General features: G+C 40.3%; 1 protein-coding gene across 1 annotated transcript in view; it reads left to right on the forward strand.

Moving 5' to 3' along the window:
- Positions 1-1,157: 1,157 nt before the first annotated feature.
- The window catches only part of Mnat1 (MNAT1 component of CDK activating kinase), a 154,852-nt gene continuing 134,653 nt past the window's right edge, over positions 1,158-21,356 (forward strand). The window contains exon 1 of the mRNA XM_051195988.1: positions 1,158-1,369. Coding sequence (XP_051051945.1) covers positions 1,281-1,369 — 89 coding nt within the window. The 5' untranslated portion in view covers positions 1,158-1,280. The remainder of the gene's footprint in view (positions 1,370-21,356) is intronic.

Raw genomic sequence — 21,356 nt, forward strand, 5'->3', positions numbered from 1 at the left:
GGAGATAAATAAGATGTGTCCCTTACAGTAAGAATAGTTCATTATCTAATAGAGCTTTTTAAGTCTTCTTATTAATATAGTGAATGTGGCTTACAATTCCCAAAGAAAGTCAGGCTCGAAGATTTTGGGATTGTTGAAATAGTGTTGTATAGATTATTGAGTGCTGGGATTAAAGCCATGCACTACTACCACCTGGCTTGATTTAAATTATTTTATAAAATAATCTTTTATTCAGTATTTTTGGAAAGTAAATGCAGTCTTTTATTGGGGGTAAGATACATGAGTCAGGTGGTAAAATTCAGCATTCCTGGTAGTGTTGGGGGGGCGGGGGGCAGGGGGCAAGGCCTTTGTGAGGAACAGGTGCAAGATATTATTTATAGAAGTATTTTACTGGGCAGTGGTGGCCCACGCCTTTAATCCTAGCACTCGGGAGGCAGAGGCAGGTGGATCGCTGTGAGTTCCAGACCAGCCTGGTCTACAGAGTGAGTTCCCCAGGACAGGCTCCAAAGCTACACAGAGAAACCCTATCTCGAAAAAAATCCAAGAAAAAAAAAAGTATTTTGACATTTAGTAAGATTTTGTACTATTGATTTCAAGAATAGCGTTTAGATAATGTTCATGAACTTAAACAAATAGACTTTTCCTGTTACTTTGGAGTCAGGGTCTCCCATGTAGTACAGGCTGTAAGGAATTCACTAGCCCTTGAGTGGGCTCCAACTCATGGCCATTTCCTGCTTCAGCCTCCTAAGTGCTGGTATTACAGGTGTGAGCCACCGCAATTAGCATTTTTCTAATCTTTATATATGTAAATAAAATTATGTTCCAATTACACAATTATAAAGACTTGAACAGCACAGACTATCCAACTTTCAGAAAGAAAGTACTAGTCTGTGTTATGACTGTATGTACATCAGCATACATCTTTGAAATCGGGTGGATGTTTCCAAGTCACACACGAATTTATCTTCCTTGTACGAGATGGTTCCATGTAAAATGTAATCAGGTAACGGGTGTGTAATTTAAAGGCATCCCTTCTCCTATCTCCAAATACTGACCTGGCTCACCCAAGGTTATGGTGGACCTGTAGCGCCGGGATCTGAGAACTCGCTCTCGGAACGTTTGTGTTGCAGCGCCTCGCTTCCAGCCGGTACTCTTTCGCGAAGGACCATTCCGGCCAAGTGCCTGTTGGTAGGAGCCTGCTTGACGTCGGGTCTGGGGGTGCTTGTAGGTGGCAGTGGCTGAAGCCGCGTCCAGGAAAAAGCCAAAGCAGAGGAGACGCCATGGACGACCAGGGCTGCCCCAGGTGTAAGACCACCAAATACCGGAACCCCTCGTTGAAGCTGATGGTGAACGTGTGCGGACACACTCTGTGAGCCTGAGCCCCTGGATTCCTAGGGTGGGAGGACAGTCCTGGGTGATGCTTGGAGGCGCCTCGGGGGGTGGGGTGGGATTAAAGGGTGTGGTTAGTTTCTACATCGGATGGGGGGTGGGGATGGCAAAAGGGAGCGTCGTTCCTTTAAAAGGTCTGTAGCCGCTTGCCTCTGGAGTCTTTGGCCTACTTTGAACTTGAAGTTTTGATTGTGGCACGCAGAAGTTTGTCTCGCACCTGCCTTTCCAGCCAGTGAAAATCTCGACCTGTTTCCATGCCTTGTGTTTTTAGCTGGACTCCAGACAGATCTCTGGCCGGAAATGTGGGGGATTGGAGTGTTTAATTCCTTACGGAATGAAAAGAGAAGTGCTATGAAAACTTTACTATGGTTTTATACTGTTGCTGGTGATTGAACGAGTTAATTGGAAAACCTGCTGTGTATGTATACGTGTCCTGATGAATTCAGTTGGACTTTAATCGTGCAAAGGAAGAAAATACAGACTCTAGGCAGTTACTTTAGAGATAGGTAGTGGTTGGCTTTTTGTTGGGTGCATGTTATATTCCAGGCACTGTAGCGTTTTACCATGAGCAATCTCATGGTGAGTTTATGTGGGTATCATTCCTTCATCGTAAGAAGTGATCCTGAGACTTCCCAGGACTTTGGGTCTTGAGAGATTGGAACCCAGGAAGTGGTTCTAGGAAGTAGGTGCATTTTAGTTGCTTGGTGGTGAAGAGAGAGTGATTTTATGAATTTTGAAGATTAAGTGCAAAAGTTGGTCAAAGTGTCGGTTTTATGGTGAAGTGGTTTAGTAAAAGATGGTTTGAGATTAAAGGTACTATAAAAATTTCAGCACATCTATTTCTATAGTTTCAGTCTTCTTACAAAAGGTAGATTACACTGTGATAGACAAGGTTTTTAGTCATAAACTGTACAATGTGCTGTGTTTATAATTGTCATAATAGGGTTGCTTCCTTAATTGGTTCCTTTTTCTAATTAACCTTTATTTTGCTTTAGACAGTGTAGCTGTGCCTGACTAATTTATTATAAAAAAAATACAGTAAAGGTAGTCAACTGGAATGCATGAACAATGGAAGTGAGGGAATACTGTTGTTATGTTATCAGTTACTGTAAAGACTTGTAAAGACTTCAATTGGTGGTCCAGGCTGGCCTTGAAGTTTATATTGTTCTGCCTAAAAGTTCTGGAATTTCAGGTATGTGCTACCATGACTGACAGACTGTTAGGTTTTTGGAGAAGTTTTGTTAAATTTCTTTGCAATTTTTCCTTTAGCTTTGAAATGTGTGTGTGTGTGTGTGTGTGTGTGTGTGTGTGTGTGTGTATATATTTGTGTATATATAAAGATACATATGTATATATAAAGTGTATTGAGAGCATGTCCTTCATTACCTACTGTATTTCCCTTCTTTCCCTTTGAACCTCTTTTAAAATACCAGTGGCTGCACCATTGAAAAATGCTCTTCCCTCAGCCCTACCACCTGGACCTGTCTGTGATGAAATGTTGAAGGGCAGATGTCCACTGCTGCTGTGTGCTCAAGACTAGGTCATGTCTAGAGAAGTCCATGGGACTTCTCTCCTCTGGCTTTTGACATTCTTTTTGCCAGTCCCAAAGTGCCCCCACTTCCCGTGCGTGCGTGCCTGCCTGCCTGCCTGCCTGTGATATTGCTGTTGTATTAGATAGTTAGTGATGTAGTTGTTTTGCTGAAGAGTCTGAATTTGTTTGCTGAGTCTCTTTGGCTTTGTTTGCTGTGTTTCTCTGTCCTTGTAGTATTTCTGAATTATTGGTTATGTTGAGTTTTATCAGATTAACATTTAATTAATTAATACTTTGTTGGTGAGGCTAATTAGTAAGTGATGTTCATCTATTTTAAGTGATATATAATAGTGTGCAAATTATGAAACAGCACCCTCTTAGGGTAGAAAACTTTGGAGAAGGCACTAATCCTTGGGGGTTTAGAAGACATGGATATACTCCATGAGTCTCTGAAGGAATTGGCTGCATTGTGAGTTTCAGCCACACCAGCCTCCCCACACTTGATTTCCACTTAGACTCAGTAAAACTTAACGGATGTGTATTTGACAGACTTTTATTTTGCCTGCAATGTGTATTTGTGTACCATGTGCATGCAGGGTCACCAGAGGCTAGAAGAGGACATTGGATCCCCTGGGGCTAGAGCTACAGATGGTTGTGAGCTGCCATGTGAATTGTAGGCATTGAATCCAAGTCTTCTGGAAGAGCAGCAAGTGCTCTTAATCTTGGTGCTGTCTCCCCAGTCCTTATTATTACCGTTTTTTTTGGTTTTTGTTTTTTTGTTTGCTTGGTTTTTTTTTTTTTTTTTGAAACAGTGTCTTGCTATATAGTCTAGGTTGACCAGGAATGTGTCTTGTAGCCTAGGCAAACCTTAAATTCTTGATATTCCTGCCTTAGTTTGAGTGTTGGATTATTAGCCATGTGCCACCATGCTAACTTGTGTGTATGTGGGTGTGCACCTATATGCATGGAGGACAAAGGACACCTAGTGCCCTGCTGTATCATTTTCTGCTTTATTCCTTTGAGACAGAGTTTCTCATTAAACCTGGAACTAGCTAGCTGTCCCTCATAGTGCTCAGGCTACAGGTGCCTGAGGCTATGCCCAGCTTTTTAATGTGGGTACTAGTATTTGAGTTCAGGTCCTTATGTTTGCAAGTGTTCTTACTCACTGACCCTTCTTTCCAGCACCCCCCCCCCCCCACTTTTTCTTTTTGGTTGTTTTGAGATAGGGTTTCTCTGTGGCTTTGGAAGATGACCTGGAACTAGCTCTTGTAGACTAGGCTGGCCTTGAACTCACAGAGATCTGCCTGTCTCTGCCTCCCAAGTGCTGGGACTAAAGGCGTGCACCACCACTGCCTGACTGCCCCCCTCCCCCACACCTTTTGAGACAGGATTTTGTTTTGTAACTCAGCTGGCCTTGAACTAGCTAGGTAGTTTAGACTGGCCTCAAGCTCAAGATCTCCTGCCTTGGCCTCCATAATGCTGATATTGGGGCATTTGCAGGAGGGAATTTAAACTTTTTTTTGGAAGGGATTTATTTTATAGGTGTTTTACCTGTGTATATATAGAGTCAGATCTCCTGGAACTGGAGTTACAGATGGTTTTGAGCCACCATGTGGGTTCTGGGGATTGAACCTGGGTCCTCTAGAAGAGTATCCAGTGCTGTTAACCACTGAGTCATTTCTCCAGCTCTCAGGGCTTCTTTTCTAGGAAGTCATAATATCAAATTTGTGCCCTAAGACTCTAAACAGATAACGGGAAATTGTATGTTAAACCTTAAGAATTATTCATTAAGATCCTAATTATTTTATTCTGTAAGAGCCTGAAACAATGGCATATTAATTGCCTAGTCCTTTAGATGGCAAGTAGAAACAGAAATAAAATTAATGTGTTTTTTTTTTTTTTTTTTTTTTTTAATCTCTTCTTTCTTTTTTATTTTGGTTTTTTGAGACAGGGTTTCTCTGTATTGTTTTCGAGCCTGTCCTGGCACTCACTCTTTTGGCCAGGCTGGCCTCAAGCTCACAGAGATCCGCCTGCCTCTGCCTCCCGATATCTCTTCTTTCTTTAGTGGCGTATATCTAACAAGTATGATAGCTCTCTTGACTCTCAACTCTAGATTGGCTAGTTAATGTGTAAATTTAGTGAAAATTAGTCATCCATTCTAAGGATGGGATTAATAGTTATGTTTACTTTACTGGGTCACTGTGAAGGGATTACTTGAGGCATAGTTCAAGTAAATTTAAGAATTAATTTACTCTCACTTATGAAGAGATATTTCCTGTATTCTATATAAAAATAACTTATTGTACTGGCAATATGGCTCAATGGGTAATTGTGCTACATAGTAGGAGGAGAAACCCAACTTCTGTAAGTTGTTCTCTGATCTCCGAGACATACTCTCTTCCTCCAAGTAAGTAAATACTTGTAATAAATGTTGCATTTAAGATTTAGGAATTTGGCAGTTTGCTTTCTAATTTTGTTAGCAAGTAGAACCTAAAATGGTATATGGGATGAGAATACTGAGAAGAAAGTCTGGAGATAGTTTGCTTCAAATTTTAATGTTTAAGTCTGTTTTCAAAGACAAAAAAGCAAGGCTCAACAGTGATTTATTAGTTATTGCTCTTTAGTAATTGTTATTTTTGCAGGCTTTCTTGTATACTCAATAAAATTTCCAGTCTTGTCTCATTAAAGAATCATCTGGGTGCCTATTTAAAATATAAACTTCTGGTCCCTGTTACAGTTTTTTTCAGGGTGGGGTGGGGAGAGGACCCATACTTTATATAACTTATTTAGGTGAATCTTGTACTCAAATAATTTTTAAACACTACTAGAGTAGTCATATAACAAAGAATGGCAGACATGGTTTCTGCCTCCCCACCCCTAACCCCTGTGTTTGTAGCTCTTGAGTGACTCAGAGGAAATTAGTTTGTATTTTTACAAGGAAAATTTAGTTATAAAATTTAGTCATTGACAGGCTGGAGAGATGGCTCAGCGGTTAAGAGTGCTGGTTGCTCTTCCAGAGGACCCAGGTTCACAACTCACAACTGTCTGTAACTCCTGTTTCAGGGGATCTGACATCCTCATACAGGGAAAATACTGATGCACATAAAACTAAGAAAAAAGGAAAGAATAGAATAATCGAAAAAATTTTAATTGAGATACGAAAGTGGCTTTATGTTATTCTTTTAAGTAATCTACTTGTTAAAAGAAAAGTACTGTTTGGGGCTGGAAGGATAGCTCAGCTGTTAAAGGCTAGGCTCACAACTAAAATTATAAAAAGAACTATTTGTTGCCAGGTAGTGGTGGCTCACACCTTTAATCCCAGGACTTGAAGGGCAGAGGCAGGTGGATCATTGTGAGTTCGAGGCCAGCCTTGTCTACAGAGTGAGTTCCAGGACTGCCAGAGCTGTTACACAGAAAAGCCCTGTACAAAAGTACCATTTGTTAAACAAATAATAAAAAGAAACTTGCTGTATTGGCAGGTGTGGTGCACGCCTTTAATCCCAGAATTTGGGAGACAGGCAGGTGGTTCTCCATGACTTTTTTTCCCCCTTTTCCTTCACCCCCTCCTTTCTTTCCTTTTTTTTTTTTTTTTTTTCTTGGAGACAGGGTCTCTCAATGCAGTCTTGACTGCGATGGCTTTGAACTAACAGCTTCCCCAGTTACGGGATTAAAGGTATGCACCACCATACATAGCATGATCTCTGTTAAGTTTGTGCCTAATTTGCTCTACCTAGAGAGTTCTAGGCTATCCAGGGCCAAATGGTGAGACCCAGGAAGAAGAAACAAAAGCTTGAAATCCTGCAACCCAACTGGTTAGGAAAAGGACCTTTGATTAGTGGACACATCTTCAATCGATAAAGGGTAGCATGATGGGGACAGAAATTTTGGCTTCAAATGCATAAATGATGTATAAGTCAGCTGTTGAGGGAAGAACCTTTTGGATTTGGCTCTCAGGCTTAGTGAGGGAATTTGTGCAGAAGCACAGGCTACAGAGTGCTGTTTATGTTATTAACAGGACTGACAGGAATGTTGGAAGACATGTAAATTAGAAATTGGAAGGGACTTAGCAGTCTTGCGTGTACTCCACACCTGTGCTTCTTTCCAGGCATACAGGGAAACGAAAGTCCATTTTAATCTTTTTGTGTATACATTTGTTAGTGATCAGTTAAATTTTGATCACGTTTGCTAAATAAAATCCTATGCTGCATTTTGTACTTTTCTGTATATAAATTGAAAGTATTATAAACTGAAAATACTATATTATCAAGGCAAATTTCATCTAATTAAAGCTAATTCTCTCTTTAGATTTAATTTTCCAGGGTGCTAGTTTAAAAGAAAAAGAAACACTGTCAGCACTTAAACATTCAGCCATAGTTTTGTGGGCCGTTGCTGCATTTTGCCACCTTTTAATCTTTGGTCTATGATGTAGAAAACCACATTAGTTATTATAATTATAATTATATGACAAGAAGGCTAAATGAATTTTATTCCTTTTGAGAGAAAGTAATTTCAGTACCTTCACTAATTGTATTTCATTCTCATATATCAAGAGATAATTTGTGTACACATTATATATGTACAAATATGTGTATGAATTCTCTATACATAGAAAAGAAAATGTGAAGTTTAATGAACATCAGTAGAAATGCTTTGGAGTGTTAGATTTTTATTTATTTTAATTTAAACATGTAAAAACAAGATTTTTGAGATGAAGACTATTGATTATTTATCCCTCTTTTTTTAGAACACAAATATGATAGTGGCTACATCATTGGAAATTAATGAGGGCTCCATCAATATGGTGCAGTGTCTCTGCATTGTGGATTCATGTATATTTAATGAGCCCGAGATTCTAATTCCAGGTATCTGAAGCAAGCTGCATCTGAGATCACCTCTGACTTACTTGTAAACAAGTCATCACATTAAAATATAAATGGCTTGAAATCTACCAGTGTTCAATATGGTTTCTCCATAAGTAATCCCATAGTGTTTACTTTGTTACAATAACTGAGTGTTTTTAAACAAACAAGGCTCAAATTTTAGTATTGTTTTAGGTATTGCCAAGTATGTATTTAGTTGGTATTTTATAAAATGATTACTGGGGCTGGAGATTTGGCTTAGTGGTTAAGAGCATTTGTTGCAAAGGACCAGGGTTCAGTTCCCAGTATCCATATGACATCTCACCACCTTCTCATGTACCAGACATGCATGTGGTTGTGTACAGACATCTATGGTGGTCATTCATACACATAAAATGACAAGATGAATCTAAAAAAAAAACTACTACTGAAGGGTGTTGGTGGCTTATTGCTTTTAATCCCAGCATTTGGGTGGCAGAGGCAGGTGAAGTTTTGTGAGTTTGGGGCCAGCCTGGTCTACAGCCAGCCTGGTCTACATAGCAAGTTCCAGACAACCAGAGTTATGCCTTAAAAAAAAGGTGAATATGGTGCTAATTAATACAAATTCCATATCTATGCTTACTTTTTGCCCAGTTGATAGCAAGGGAGCTGTCTTTGACACTGATAAACAAGTGTATGTGTGTGTGTGTGTGTGTGTGTGTGTGGTAGTTTTGTGTGTGTTTATGTGGTGTGTGTGCTCACCTGTCTTACCCGTGCACACATGGAAACCTAAGGAAGATATCAAGGGTCCTGCTCTATCACATTCTACTTTGTGCTCTTGAGACAGGACTGCTGTCTTGAATCAAGGCTGGTGGCTAGCAAGACCCAGCCATGCCCCTCCATTCTCCTCTAGGGTCACAAGGGCGTGTAGTAGCACCTGACTTTACCTGGGTGCTGGGAGTTTGAACTCAGGTCCTTATTCTTGTGCAGTGACTACTATTACCTGTTGAACCATCTTCCCAGCCAAATATTTTGAAAATTATTCTATTTTATTTATTGAGAGATGGTGTCATGCATGGCAGCTTAGCCCTGGACTCACTATGAAGGTATGGAAGACTTTCAACTTCTGTCCCTCTTGCTGCTCCCTGTCAAATGCTAGATTACAGGGATGCAATACCACATCCAGTTTACCTGGTGCGGAGGGGTTTGCACATGTCAGGCAGGAGCTACAACTGAGCTGCATCTCAGAGCCAGCAACATTTTAAAGACAAAAAATGTGTATGCTTAGCTGGGCATGGTGACATGTGCCTGTAATCTCAGTGCTGGGAAGGCTCAATTAGGCCATCCTGGATTACATAGCAAGGTTTTGCCTCAAAAAGAAAAAGAAAAACACTTCTTGCTTAAGGTAATTTAAATATATTTTAAAGATCTAAAATGTATGTTGGAATAGAGTTTTTTCCTTTATGAATGTCTTGTTTATATCACAGGCAGTCATTAATATTTAATTCCTTTTGGAGGTTAATTGCAAAAAGCGATCTACAAAATGTGCTGCAATTAAATGGAACATTATAGACTTTACAGTGGGGATCCTGTCAGTGACAACAGTCATGACTAGGGTAAATTTAGTGCTTCTAACTTTTCCTTAGAAAACACATTGCATTTCTTGTTTGTCTCATGCATTTTGGATTTATATTATTTGAAAAGAGAATGGAAACTAAAACATACTTTATGGGAGGAAGTTGGTATGCAATAAACTAGAAGTTATTGAAAACATGGCCCAAGACATGTTTGATTAGTATAGTATTTCATGAAAGAGTCCCCCTCTTTCTCCCTCCCTCCCTCCCACCCTCCCTCCCTCCTTTTTTTGACAGTGACATACTTCATAGCCCAGGCTGATCTGGAATGAACTATGTCATGCAGGTTAGCCTTGAACTTGAAGTAGTCCTCCTGCCTTGGCCTCTTGAGTGCTTGGATTTCAGGTGTGCACTTGGATTTTTCTATCACACTTGGATTTTTCTCTTCCTTCTTAGGTTGATGGGGATCAAACCTAGAGCCTCCCACATTCAAGGCAGTGTAGCTTCATGAAGCCATGTTATCAACCCCAATAGACTATATGTTTTCCCTTCTGTTCTCCTTTCCTCCCTCCCTCTCCTCTCCCCTTCCCTTTCCTTCTTTCCCTCTTTCTCACCTGCCCCTCCCGTCCCACCAGCAGGTTCTTGCTGTGTAGTCGCAGTTGGTCTGGAACTTATCATCATCTCACCTTGACCTTCCAAGTGTTGTGGTTACAGATATTCACCACTGCACCTGCCTTCAGTAGGGTATATTTCTAGAAGTAGGGTGCATATTTATAGTTTTGGTAAATGCTACCATTTTTTCTTTAATTTTTCTCAGTTTTATTAAGATATAATAAAAACACATATTTGAAGTACATAGTTTTGAAATATGAATGCATGCATGCAATTGTCATCATATTATTTTTGTCACCGGCTGGTGATGATTACCTTTAACCCCAGCACTCCAGAGACAGAGGCAGGTGGATCTCTGTGAGTTCCAGGCCGGCCTGGTCTACAAAGCAAGTTCTAGGACAGCCAGGGCTACATAGCTCTAGGGAGACAGAGGCAGAAGGATCACAAGTTCTAGGTCAAGTAGCCTGGAACACAGTGAGATTCAGGCTAGCCTGGGTTATGTACTTAAGGAAACTCCTTTTCAGAAAGAAACGAGTGATGTGCCCACGGGTGGGGGTAATTAGTCAAGAATGGGTCTATTTCTGAGCCCACTTCTTACTGACTATGTAACTTTGCCAGTTTACTCTGGTTGCTTTGAATACCAAAATGTTTTAGTACATCTTGGAATCAGGCAGTGTAATTCTTTTACGACCCCCTCCCCACCCGGGTTTCACTGTGTAGCTTTGAAGTATGCCCTGAAACTCTGTAGACCAGGCTAGCCTTGAACTGACAGAGTTTGCTTGCTTCTGCTTCCTGAGTTCTGGGATTAAAGTTGTTCACCATCACCACTCAGTTTCTTGTAACCTTTTTGTTGCAGAAGTTTCTTTGATTATTCTGTGCCCTTAGAATTTACATATAAAGTTTGAACTATTTTTCTAACTTAAAACAAAACAACAAAAAAACCAAAAACCTGCTAGAGAATTGATCAGGTTTGCATTAAATGCAAGGAAAACTGCCACTTAAAAAATGTTGATTGTCCTAACCTGTGAAGGTGGTAATACCGACTGTGTTCAACGCAGCAGCCTCAGTTGTCTATTTATTACATTTATTCCAAGGTAGTTTTTGGTTCTACTTTTATCTCATTTTAAATTTCACTTTCTAGGTATTTGCTACTAATATAAGAGGTCAGTTCTAGTGGGGTTGAGATAGGGTATCCTAGGCTGGCCTGAATTTTTTACGTAGTTGAGGATAATATTGAATTTTTGAATCTCTTGCCTCCATTTTCCATGTGCGGGGTTGCAGGTGTGTGTCACCATGCAGGCCATAATTTAGTATTAATGCCAACTACAACTGTAGGCGGGGTTCTCTGTGTCTCATAGTTGCTCCCAAATAGCCATTTAGAGACTTTATTAATTATAAATCTTGGGCGGTAACTTAGGCTTGTCTCCAGTCAGGTCTTACAACTTAACCATTTCTATTAAACTACATGCTGCCTCATCTTGTTTACCTCATCTATGAACTTGCCATGTTGCTTCTTTTGCATCTGACTTGTGACTCCTCAGACTCCGCCCTTCTTCCCAGCATCTCTGGCTAGCTGCCAGGCCTATACCTCCTGCCTCTAGATACCAGCCAGTCAGCTTTTTTTTATGAAATCAATCAGAAGGTGCCTTGGCAAAGACACATCCTCATAGTGTACAAAAGGATTATTCCATAGCATGTAACCACTAGTGTGGTGCTGAACGTGGGTGGTAAAAACAGGCATGGGGATGAAGTGAAACTTTTACCACTAAGTATGCCATTAGTTGCAGACTTAACTGGTGCTGTAATCAGTCTTCACGTTTGCTTGTGTGATATTAGCAGGCCTGGCAAGGTCTGCACATGCCCTCTCTCTACTGTGTTGCCTGCCTCATGGTTGGGTGGCTTCCCCCAGGCTAAGTCCCCAACATGGGAACAACTATTTTTATTTTTTCTTCATTTTGTTTATTTTATGTGCATAAATAGTTTTGCTTGGATGTGTGCACACCATTTGCATGCCTGTGGATGGTTGTGAGCCATCATGTGGGTGGTAAGAACTGAACCTGGGGCCTCTGCAAGTGCTTTTAGTGGCTCAGCCATCTTTCAAGGCCTGAAACTCTGTTTTAAGTCTAATCTTGGAGGCCTGGTGTAGTTAAACATGCCTTTAATCCCAGCCCTTAGGAGGAAGAGGCAGGTGGATCTCTGTGAGTTCCAGGCCTTTCTGGTCTATAGAGTGAGTTCCACAAAACCAAACCAAACCAAAAATCTTATCTTGGATGTACATATTCAGTTATATGGTAGTAAGTCTCCTAGCTGGGGAAATGATGGTGTAGAACATGTACCCAGAGGGATGAGGTTGTTATTACATAGCACAAGAAATATCATTTTCCCAAGTATTTTGAAATTTTATCTTATATAATAATTGATGCTATTTCTTCTTTGAGTACCTAATAGAATTTGCCAATATAAATTTCTGAGCCCGGGATTTTTTTTTTATTTTAGGGAAGATCTTTAAAAATGTCCTTAACATACATACATAAAAACACTTATATATTATGTTGACTCTTGTCAGTTTCTCAAGAATTTGCTCTCTCCTAATTGTTGAATTTGCTGGCATAAAGTTTTTCATAGTAGTCTATTCTTTTAATGTTTATAGATAAAAATCAGTTTTTATTTTCTTTTTATTCTTCTTATTTAGAGATTTGTCTGTTTTGCTACTCCCTTCAAGGAACTGGCTTTATGTGTGGTTAGCTTTTATTTTCTGTTATCTATTTAGTCTTTCATTGATTTCTGTCCATCTTTATTATATTTTTCTCTTACTCTGGATTTCTACTTTTACCTTTAAATTGTTTAGAAATCTGCTTCTGTGTAGTTGGTGCTTTGTACCAATCTTTTGTTGTTAATTTAATTTCATTATGGTCAGAAAATATGTTATGAGATAACTGTATTAACATTTGATGTTTAATGGCCTTCATCATTGTTTTGGTGAAAATACCATATGCCCATGCAAAAAGAGGTCTGTTCTAGTGGGGTAGTGGTGGCACTCACTCTTGGGAGGCAGAGGCAGGGGGTTCTCTGAGTTCGAGGCCAGCCTGGTCTACAGAGCTACTACTCCCAGGACAGCCAGGGTTACAAAGAGAAACTCTGTCTGGAAAAATAAACAAACAACCTCTCCAACAAAAACAAACTGACTAACCAAACAGAAAAGAGAGATGTTTTGTAAAGGACTGGGTGTCGTGGTCTACAAATATAGACTAGATCAGGTTTTTCTTGTTAGTCAAATCTATATCCTCACTGATTTTTGTGTAATTGAGTTATCAGTTGATGAGAATGAAGTCTTAAGATCTTCTACTATAATTATGAAATTATGTATATCTTTAACTCTTCCAGATTTTGCCACTTATATTTTAAAGCTCTGCTATAGGTAAATGTATATTTATAAATGCTATGTCTTCATCAGTCTTTCCTTTTATTGAACATTCCTTCCTTGGAATCTGGTAATGCTGTGTGTTGAAGTTTATTTATTAGAATTATGTTTCCTTTATTTATATTAAAGGAATCACTTTAGCTTTCTTAATGGGAGGCTTCTATGTCAGTAATTTTACTGTTGCTGTGATAGAAAACCATGACCAAAAGCAAGTTATGGAAGAAAGAGTTTAATTTGGGTTATAGTTCCAGAGGGATGAGTCCATCATGGCAGGGAGCCATGACAGCAGGTGACAGGCATAGCGGCCTGATAGCAGAGATATCACATGTTCAAACACAAATATGAAGCAGAGGGCCATCTGGAAGGGACAAGGCTATGAACTTTCAACTCTGGCTCCCGTGATATACTGCCCTTACAAGGCTCCATCACCCCATAATCTCTCCACACAGTGCCACCAATCTGAGAACTAAGTGTTGTGGTATCTGGGCTTGTGGGGGGACACTTTTCATTCAAATTACAACTCCCTGGCTTACCATACATATAGCCTCATGGCTGGATCATAATGCAAACTTCATTTAGTGGCACTTCAAAATTTCCCATAGACTGTCATAGTCTTTAATACTGTTTCAAAGTTCAAAGTCTTTTCTGAGACTCAAGGCAAACCCTTGGTTTTTCCAGACAGGATTTCCCTGTATAGCCTTGACTGTCCTGGAACTAGTTCTTTAGACCAAGCTGGCCTCTAATTCAGTGATCATCAAGACAAACTCTTAATTGTAACCCAATTAAACAAACAAGCAAACAAAAAAAAAATTTTTTTTTACAAACTTCCAGCATAATGGCACAGAATATACATTTCTATTCTAAAAGGAAGGAATGGGAATATAGAGAGGAAATAGTGGACCAAAGCATGACAAGATCCCTTTAAGGCAAATACCATATCCTGTAGCTCCATGTTCAATGTCTGGGGCTTTAGCTGCTCCAAATGGCTCAGATGATTTCGCCCCTCAAGCGTTGCTATTTGCAAAGTATATCTTCTCTCTTGGCCTGATCCTACTGCTTGTATGCGTCTCTCCTTGGCAGGTATCCCATGGCTCTAACATCTCAGGACTTCTGTAATGTAGGGTCCACTTTCACAGCTCACACTGTGGCCTCCTCCCTGTCTGTCACACACTGCCATGCCTCAGTAGCTCTCTGAAACCACAGAGGAAGAATACAGGCCCCCTTACTCTTTCATCTTTCATCCCTCTGAAGTCAGCATAATGTGGACAGCAGTTCTAAGTTGTGTTACCAACTTAGGATGGACCTTTGTTCCCTTAAATCACATTAACAGAAGTTTTTTTATTCATTGCTTTCTAGGAGAGAAAATGTCACCTCTCAGCCTCATAGTTTGGAAGCTTAGCTGGGTAGGGTCTTGCCCGAGGTACAAATACAGAGTAGAGGGGGCTTTTTTCTATCACCTATCCCCTTAACAGTTCCAGCCTCTTCCAGCACGTACCTGGGATTGAATATTAAGCCTCCCGGTGCTGTTTTCCTCTCGGAAGTGTACATTTGTATTTCTTCCCGTCCCACTTCTTTTTTCCATTATAGACCTGCATACATGCTGTCAGGAACAACCATGCTGCGAAGGCTCAACATTATGCGCTCTTGAAATTTCCTTTGCCAAAGGAATTAATCCATTACCTTTTAATTTGCCACAGGCAAGTTCGGAGGACAGGGGCAGAAGGTCTATGGCCCAGTTGCTTTAAACTTCTTGCTTCCCCTGAAACCTTTTGAGCAGGGCCTCCACAGTTCACACGGCTGTCAGCACTACTGTCTTGCAGGCTCTTACTAGAATGGCCATTTAAAGGTCTGCTTCTAGCATTCAACTCCTTTCTAGACCAAAGTTCCAAAATCTTCCACGTACCTTTATAAAAAGAAGATAGTCAGGCTCTTCACATCAACAGCCCTCTATAGCATGAATTCTAATTGTTCTTAATAAAAACCCAGAGTCAGATACTGGGTTAAAGCTGAAGATCAGAGAAGCAAAGAAGCCAGCCACTAGAGAGTTCTTACCTCTACCAATGCTCAGACCAAAGGGGTGATCCTGTCCTCAGTGTGACTGCGTCCTCAGACTGTGTAGACTGCACTGCTCTTCAGACTGCATGTCGCCTTTGTCTCCACCCTCTTTATGTTCCTCTCTCCACGAAGCCATCATATCACTCCTGTCTCAACCTCCTCAGTGCTGGGATTAAAGGTGTGTAACTGCAAGTGCTGGATTCACCTTTGTGTGAGCTGTTTCTCTTTTAGACTGGATCCATTTTGTGAAGCCCATGGTGGCCTTGAACTCACAGAGTTAAGTCTGCCTCTGTCTCCCGAATGCTGGGAGTAAAGGTGTACAGCACCATTGCCTGGCCTCTAAGGCTAACTAGTGTGGCTAGCTTTGTACTCTGGTCTTCAGAAAAGCTTTATTTGTTTGATCATAAACAAAAGGTCACCACAGCCCACTCTCTGGTACCAACTTCTGTGTCAGTTGCTTTTTTCTTGTGATAAACACCTTGACCAAATGCAACTTATGAAAGACAGCATGATGGCTTATAGTTCCAGAGATAGGAGTTCATCATGATGGGAAGGCAAGTGGCTGATATGGGAGCAGGAGAAGGAAGCTGAGAGCTCACATTTCAACCCCAAGGATGAAGTAGAGAGAATGGGTTGGAAGTGGAGCAATACTTTACTCTCCATGCATTCTCCATCTAGTCTGCATCTCCTCATAATACCTCCAGCTGAGGACCAAGCGCTCCATTGCCTCAACCTGTGGGGACATTTCTCATTCAGACACAGCTTCTGAGGAAGGAGCACTTTTACCTTTTCTTTTTTAAACAGTGATTGTAATCAAATTGAGGTTGAATTGTGTTGACATACATATAATACCATATGCTATATTTGTTCTCTGGAAATTTGTCATTGAGAGATTATATTGGGTGCTTGGGAAATGGCTCAGAGGTTAAGAGTACCTGCTGTTCTTGTAGAGGATCCAGGTTTGATTCCCAGCACTCACAATGGTGACTTAACAACTGTCTGTTAGTTCCAGAGGATCTGACACTTTTTTCTGATCTCTGCAGGCATCAGGTACATGCATAGTGTACATCCACACATGCAGGCAAAACACTTTTACACATAAAATAAAAATAAACTTTATGAGGGAGGGAAGAAGGGAGAGAGGGAGCGAGGGAGGGAGGGGTGGAGGGAGCAAGCAAGGAAGCAAACTTTTGAGAGAATTAGTACTTGGGGAGATGGCTCAGTAAATTTCCTGCTGTGTAAGCGTGAAGACCTGAGTTCAATCTCTAGTACCCACATAAAGGGTTCAGTAATGCATGTGTGTAATCCCAGTGTTGGGAAGGCAGAGACAGTAGGGTTTTTGGAGCTCCCTGGCCAGGTCTAGCTGAATCAGCTAGCTCTAGGTTCTATGAGAAACCCTGTCTCAAAAACTAAGGTGGAAGCACTCAAGAGATGCTCAGGGATAAGAGCACTCGATGCTCCTGCAGAGGAACTGGGTTTGGTATCCTAAACTCCCATTTCCAGGCAATCCATTGCCCTCTTCTGGCCGCTGTGGGTGTCAGGCATACACACAGTACACACAATACACATACTTAGAGGAAGGCAAAACACTCATAAACATAAAATGAAAATAAACAAGTTTTTTAAAAGTGTCTATTTGAAAATTTCATTGAGTTTTTGTACTCCAACCTCTGAATAAAATTGATATTGATACTGTAGGAAGATGTACCACACCATCCTGGAGCCCAGTGATTTTTCAGTTGTTTGTGAAGCCTAGAGTTTTCTGAGAAATTCTTTGGAGTAGCAGATCTTTATCATTGATTTCTTTTGTTGTTATTTCTTGCCTTTTTTTTTTTTTTCCTTCTAAGACAGGGCTTCTCTGTAGCTTTGGAGCCTGTCCTGGAATTTGCTCTGTAGACCAGGCTGGCCTCAAACTCACAGAGATCTGCCTGTCCCTTCCTCCCAAGTGCTGGGACTAAAGGCGTGCACCTCCACTGCCCAGCTCTTATCATCCATTTCAACCAGAGAAGATTCCATTTTTGGTGTCACATATTAGGTTTCTGAGTAGCATTTAGTGTGAAGGAAATCTTCTGATACAAAAGGAATATGTTTTGGAAATGTTATTTTACTTCAGACCACACGGTTCAAATGCCTTAGTTTATCATGTAAAGGTCTTCTGGTGTGGCCCTGCCTATTATCTCTGTTCTTTATCTGTCCCATTAGCTCCCAGAGCCTTTTCCAGAGGTTGAAAGCAGTGAAATTAAATGTATTTGACCTTATGTTAATTTGCACATGACTTAAATTAAACTACATTGCTATCATGAAAAATCAGAGATAATTTGAAAAGTTAAGACCTGTAAGTTTCATAACATTACACTATGAGTTATAGTTATTGCCATCACACAGTAAGCCTTCTCTAGTTGGCTTGCTTGAGGAATCTTAAAGAATATTTATGTTATATATTTTAATACGTAATGTTCAGCGTCAACTTGGAAAAATCTAGAATTACCTGGGAGCTTGGCCTGTAGACAAGTCTGTAGGGTATTGTCTTGATTGCATTAATAGGTGATTCAAGACCCATCTTAATTGTGGTGACACCATGGCATGGGTTGGCTCCTGGACTGAATGAAAAAGAAAAAGTGAGCTGAACACATTTATTGCTTTCAGGCATAATGTGACAGCTGCTTCAAGTGCCTGGTCCTTGACTTCCTCACCACGATGAACTGTACCTTCCCCTTGAGTTGCATTTGCATGGGTATATCATGACATTTAGAAAAGTCATGAAGGTATTTATCCTATGAGTTCTGTTTCTATTGATTAGTACATGTATATATGTTATGTATATACTCCATCACTAAACACAGATCAGCTGAGTCTTGAAAATTCTTTTTTTTTATTTGATGCTTTTATTTTTTGAGATTGTAATTACATAATTTCTGCCTTCCCTTTACCCCCTCCAAGTCCTCCCATATACCCCTCCTTGCTCTCTTTCAAATTCACAGCCCCCCTTTTCATTAATTGTTGTTAGATGCATATATGTATATGTATATGCCGATACATGTATATCCCTAAACATAGCCTGCTCAGTCTGTATTGGTGTTACTTGTTTGCATGTTTTCAGGGCTGACCATTTGGTATTGGATAACCAGGTGGTGTACTCTTTCTGGGGAAGACTGTTTGTCCCATTTTCAGCATTCCTTAGTTGCCTGTAGTTCTTTGTGTAGGGTTGAGGCTTCCTGGACTTCTCTGTCCACTTTGGCTTGTCTGTAGTTGTCATCCTGTAGCTCATGTTTGGGAAATCATGTTGGTGAGAGTTTGACATTCCTGGGAGACACAGTCACATAGCAAACGCCCTGATTCTTCTTGTTCTTAGGATCTTTTTGCCCCTTCTTCTGCAATGGTCCCTGGAACTTAGGTTTTGGGAGTCATTTTGTAGATATATCTATTGGGACTGGGCTTCACAACTCTGCTTTTAGATGTCTTTAGAGGAGCCGTGCCTTTCCGGAAGACGTAGATCACTGGGATGGGATTTGACCCACTTCTTTTCCCTCTGCTTCCTGAGTGGGAATGCAATGTGACCAGCCAGCTTCCCGCTCCTGCTTCTGGGACTTCCCTGCCTGCTGCCATGCCTTCCCCACCAGGGACTCTGTTCCTCTGGAGCAGTGAGCCAAAAAACCTCCACACCACCTTTCTCCCTTCTGTCTTGTTCATTTGTGGGTTTGTGTGTGTGTGTGTGTGTGTGTGTGTGTGTGTGTGTGTGTGTCCTGTCATTTTGGTCAGGGTATTTTGTCTCAGCAACAGAAAAGAAACTCACACACCCTCCTTCACCTTCCAGGCGTCCTGTTGTTATTGTTTGAACAGTGATTATACTTAGATCCTGGCATGCTCACAGATTTCATTGAGGGATGAAGGCAGGTGAAGGTGAGTAGGTCTATTCTCAACTGGAATGACTGAAGGTGAGATAAAGCACAAGGAACAAGCTCCACGTTCATTGTGAATTTAAGCAGCTCTTAGTGCAGGGACCACAATTCAAAGAGGGTTTCTTGAAGGGTGAGACCATTCAAGAGATACTTTCTATAGTCTTAAAGTCTCCGTGTGGATCAAGCCAAGGTTCATGTACCCAGCTCCCAGCACCAGCCTTTTTTAAAAAATATTTTTATTATAAATTGGATAAAAAGGCACATGCCTTTAATCCAGCAGATCTCAAAGTTCAAGGCCAGTCTGGTCTACAGAGAGAGTTCAGGATAGCCATAGCTATACAGAGAAACTGTCATGAAAAAAAAAAAAAAAAAAAAAAAAAAAATCCAAACCAAACCAAAACAAAAAACCAACCAAACAACAAAAACAAAAATTCCTATCAAATGAAACAATTTGTTGCAGGTATCCTTAAATCTTGGCTGTATAATCAGGCACAAGTTAAGTAAATTGGAATTTTAAGTAACACAGCTTTATGCATAACACTTTCCTAATCAGTGACTGATAAAATCATCTCTCCTTAGCTCAAATTTTTATATTCATTCTATAAAAAGAAAATGTCTTTATTACTCCAAGAGCAGCCTCTACTTATTTAAATTTTATGATATTATTTTGAAGGCAATACATCTAGTTAGATATTATTTAAATAGTGGAAATCAAGAGCCACATACAGTGATGCATGCTTCTAATTGTAACACTTGGGACGCTGAGACTGCAAGTGTGAGGCCAGCCTGAGCTTTTTAGCCAGACTCTGTTTTAAAACTAAAACCAGAACCAAAGCCAAAAATTGAAACCACTTTGTGCAGATACAGTGAGAGAAACTGCATGTTTCAGTTTGATTAAAATTGTGCACTGTTTTTGTATGATTGAATAATGTATTGTAAATGGGTTTTATGAACCTAGGCATTAATGAAATGGAATGGCTATATTAGCTTGACATCTGCACAAATGGAATCAAAGTGCCCTTTGCCTTTGCTTTTCTTAAGTTCTGGATCCCCAGTATTGGTGTTTACTACTTACTGTGCGTCCTATACAACAAGGACTGGTGCTTTTCCTATGGTACAAATGTAGGAAGCAAAACGTTGGATAAATCGTCCTGAATTGCTTTGTGAAAGAATGTTCCATTTAATTCCTTGCTATGACTACAAGAGTGCTCTTCTCCCTCACCCCCCACTTTCACTACACTTGGGATTTCTCAAAGGCTTTGTTACTATTAACCTACTAGGAGCTCTAATAGTCTTGTATTATCTTTTGTCTTTGTATTTAGTAGCAAGTCTCCAATGTGAAGCAAATTCACAGGTTAAGTTTATAGCTTGGAATTGTTTATCTTTCTGAGTGGGAAAACTCTGAAGGAACATTAGGGATGTAATTATGTGAAATGGCTGTTGTTGGTAAGCACCTGATCGGCGTTCATTTCTGTGAAAGTGTCATGTTTCAGTCACCATGGGATCTATTTTTTTAGGCAGCTGGAAAGCAAGAGGAGGAAAAATGACTCTCATGGCTGGAAGAAAGTACATTGTCCTTCCAGTACCAGACTTGGTTCTTTTACAGAGGAAAATGGATTCCATTCAGTGACTCAGGCTCTTGTGGCCACATCGGGACCAGGTGCATTATTGATTTTCATCATGGCAGTCTTGGTATTTTTATACCAAGAAGCTGTAAGAAATGGAAAATAACTGACAGTTCCACATTTTGGTGTTAAGAAAAGACATTTCTCTCAACTCTTTTGGTCTACTACGCATTTTTCTTACTAGATGACCTGTAACTCCTTTGGAAAGTGGGTATAATGTGTATGTACTTTTCAGGGCATAGATTGTGCCTCATGATCTACTTACTTAATTTAGACAATGAATCTAAGTGTATTTTAAGAGTGGGAAAGATTCCCTGCACAAAAATTTTCCACACACTAGTCATCTTCAGATTGTACTCTGGGGTTCCCTGTCATTTGATTGACCTTTAAATCTTGATACCAAATACAAGTT

This window comes from Phodopus roborovskii, unplaced genomic scaffold (genome assembly GCF_943737965.1).
Source record: "Phodopus roborovskii unplaced genomic scaffold, PHOROB, whole genome shotgun sequence".
Lineage (NCBI taxonomy): Eukaryota > Metazoa > Chordata > Mammalia > Rodentia > Cricetidae > Phodopus > Phodopus roborovskii.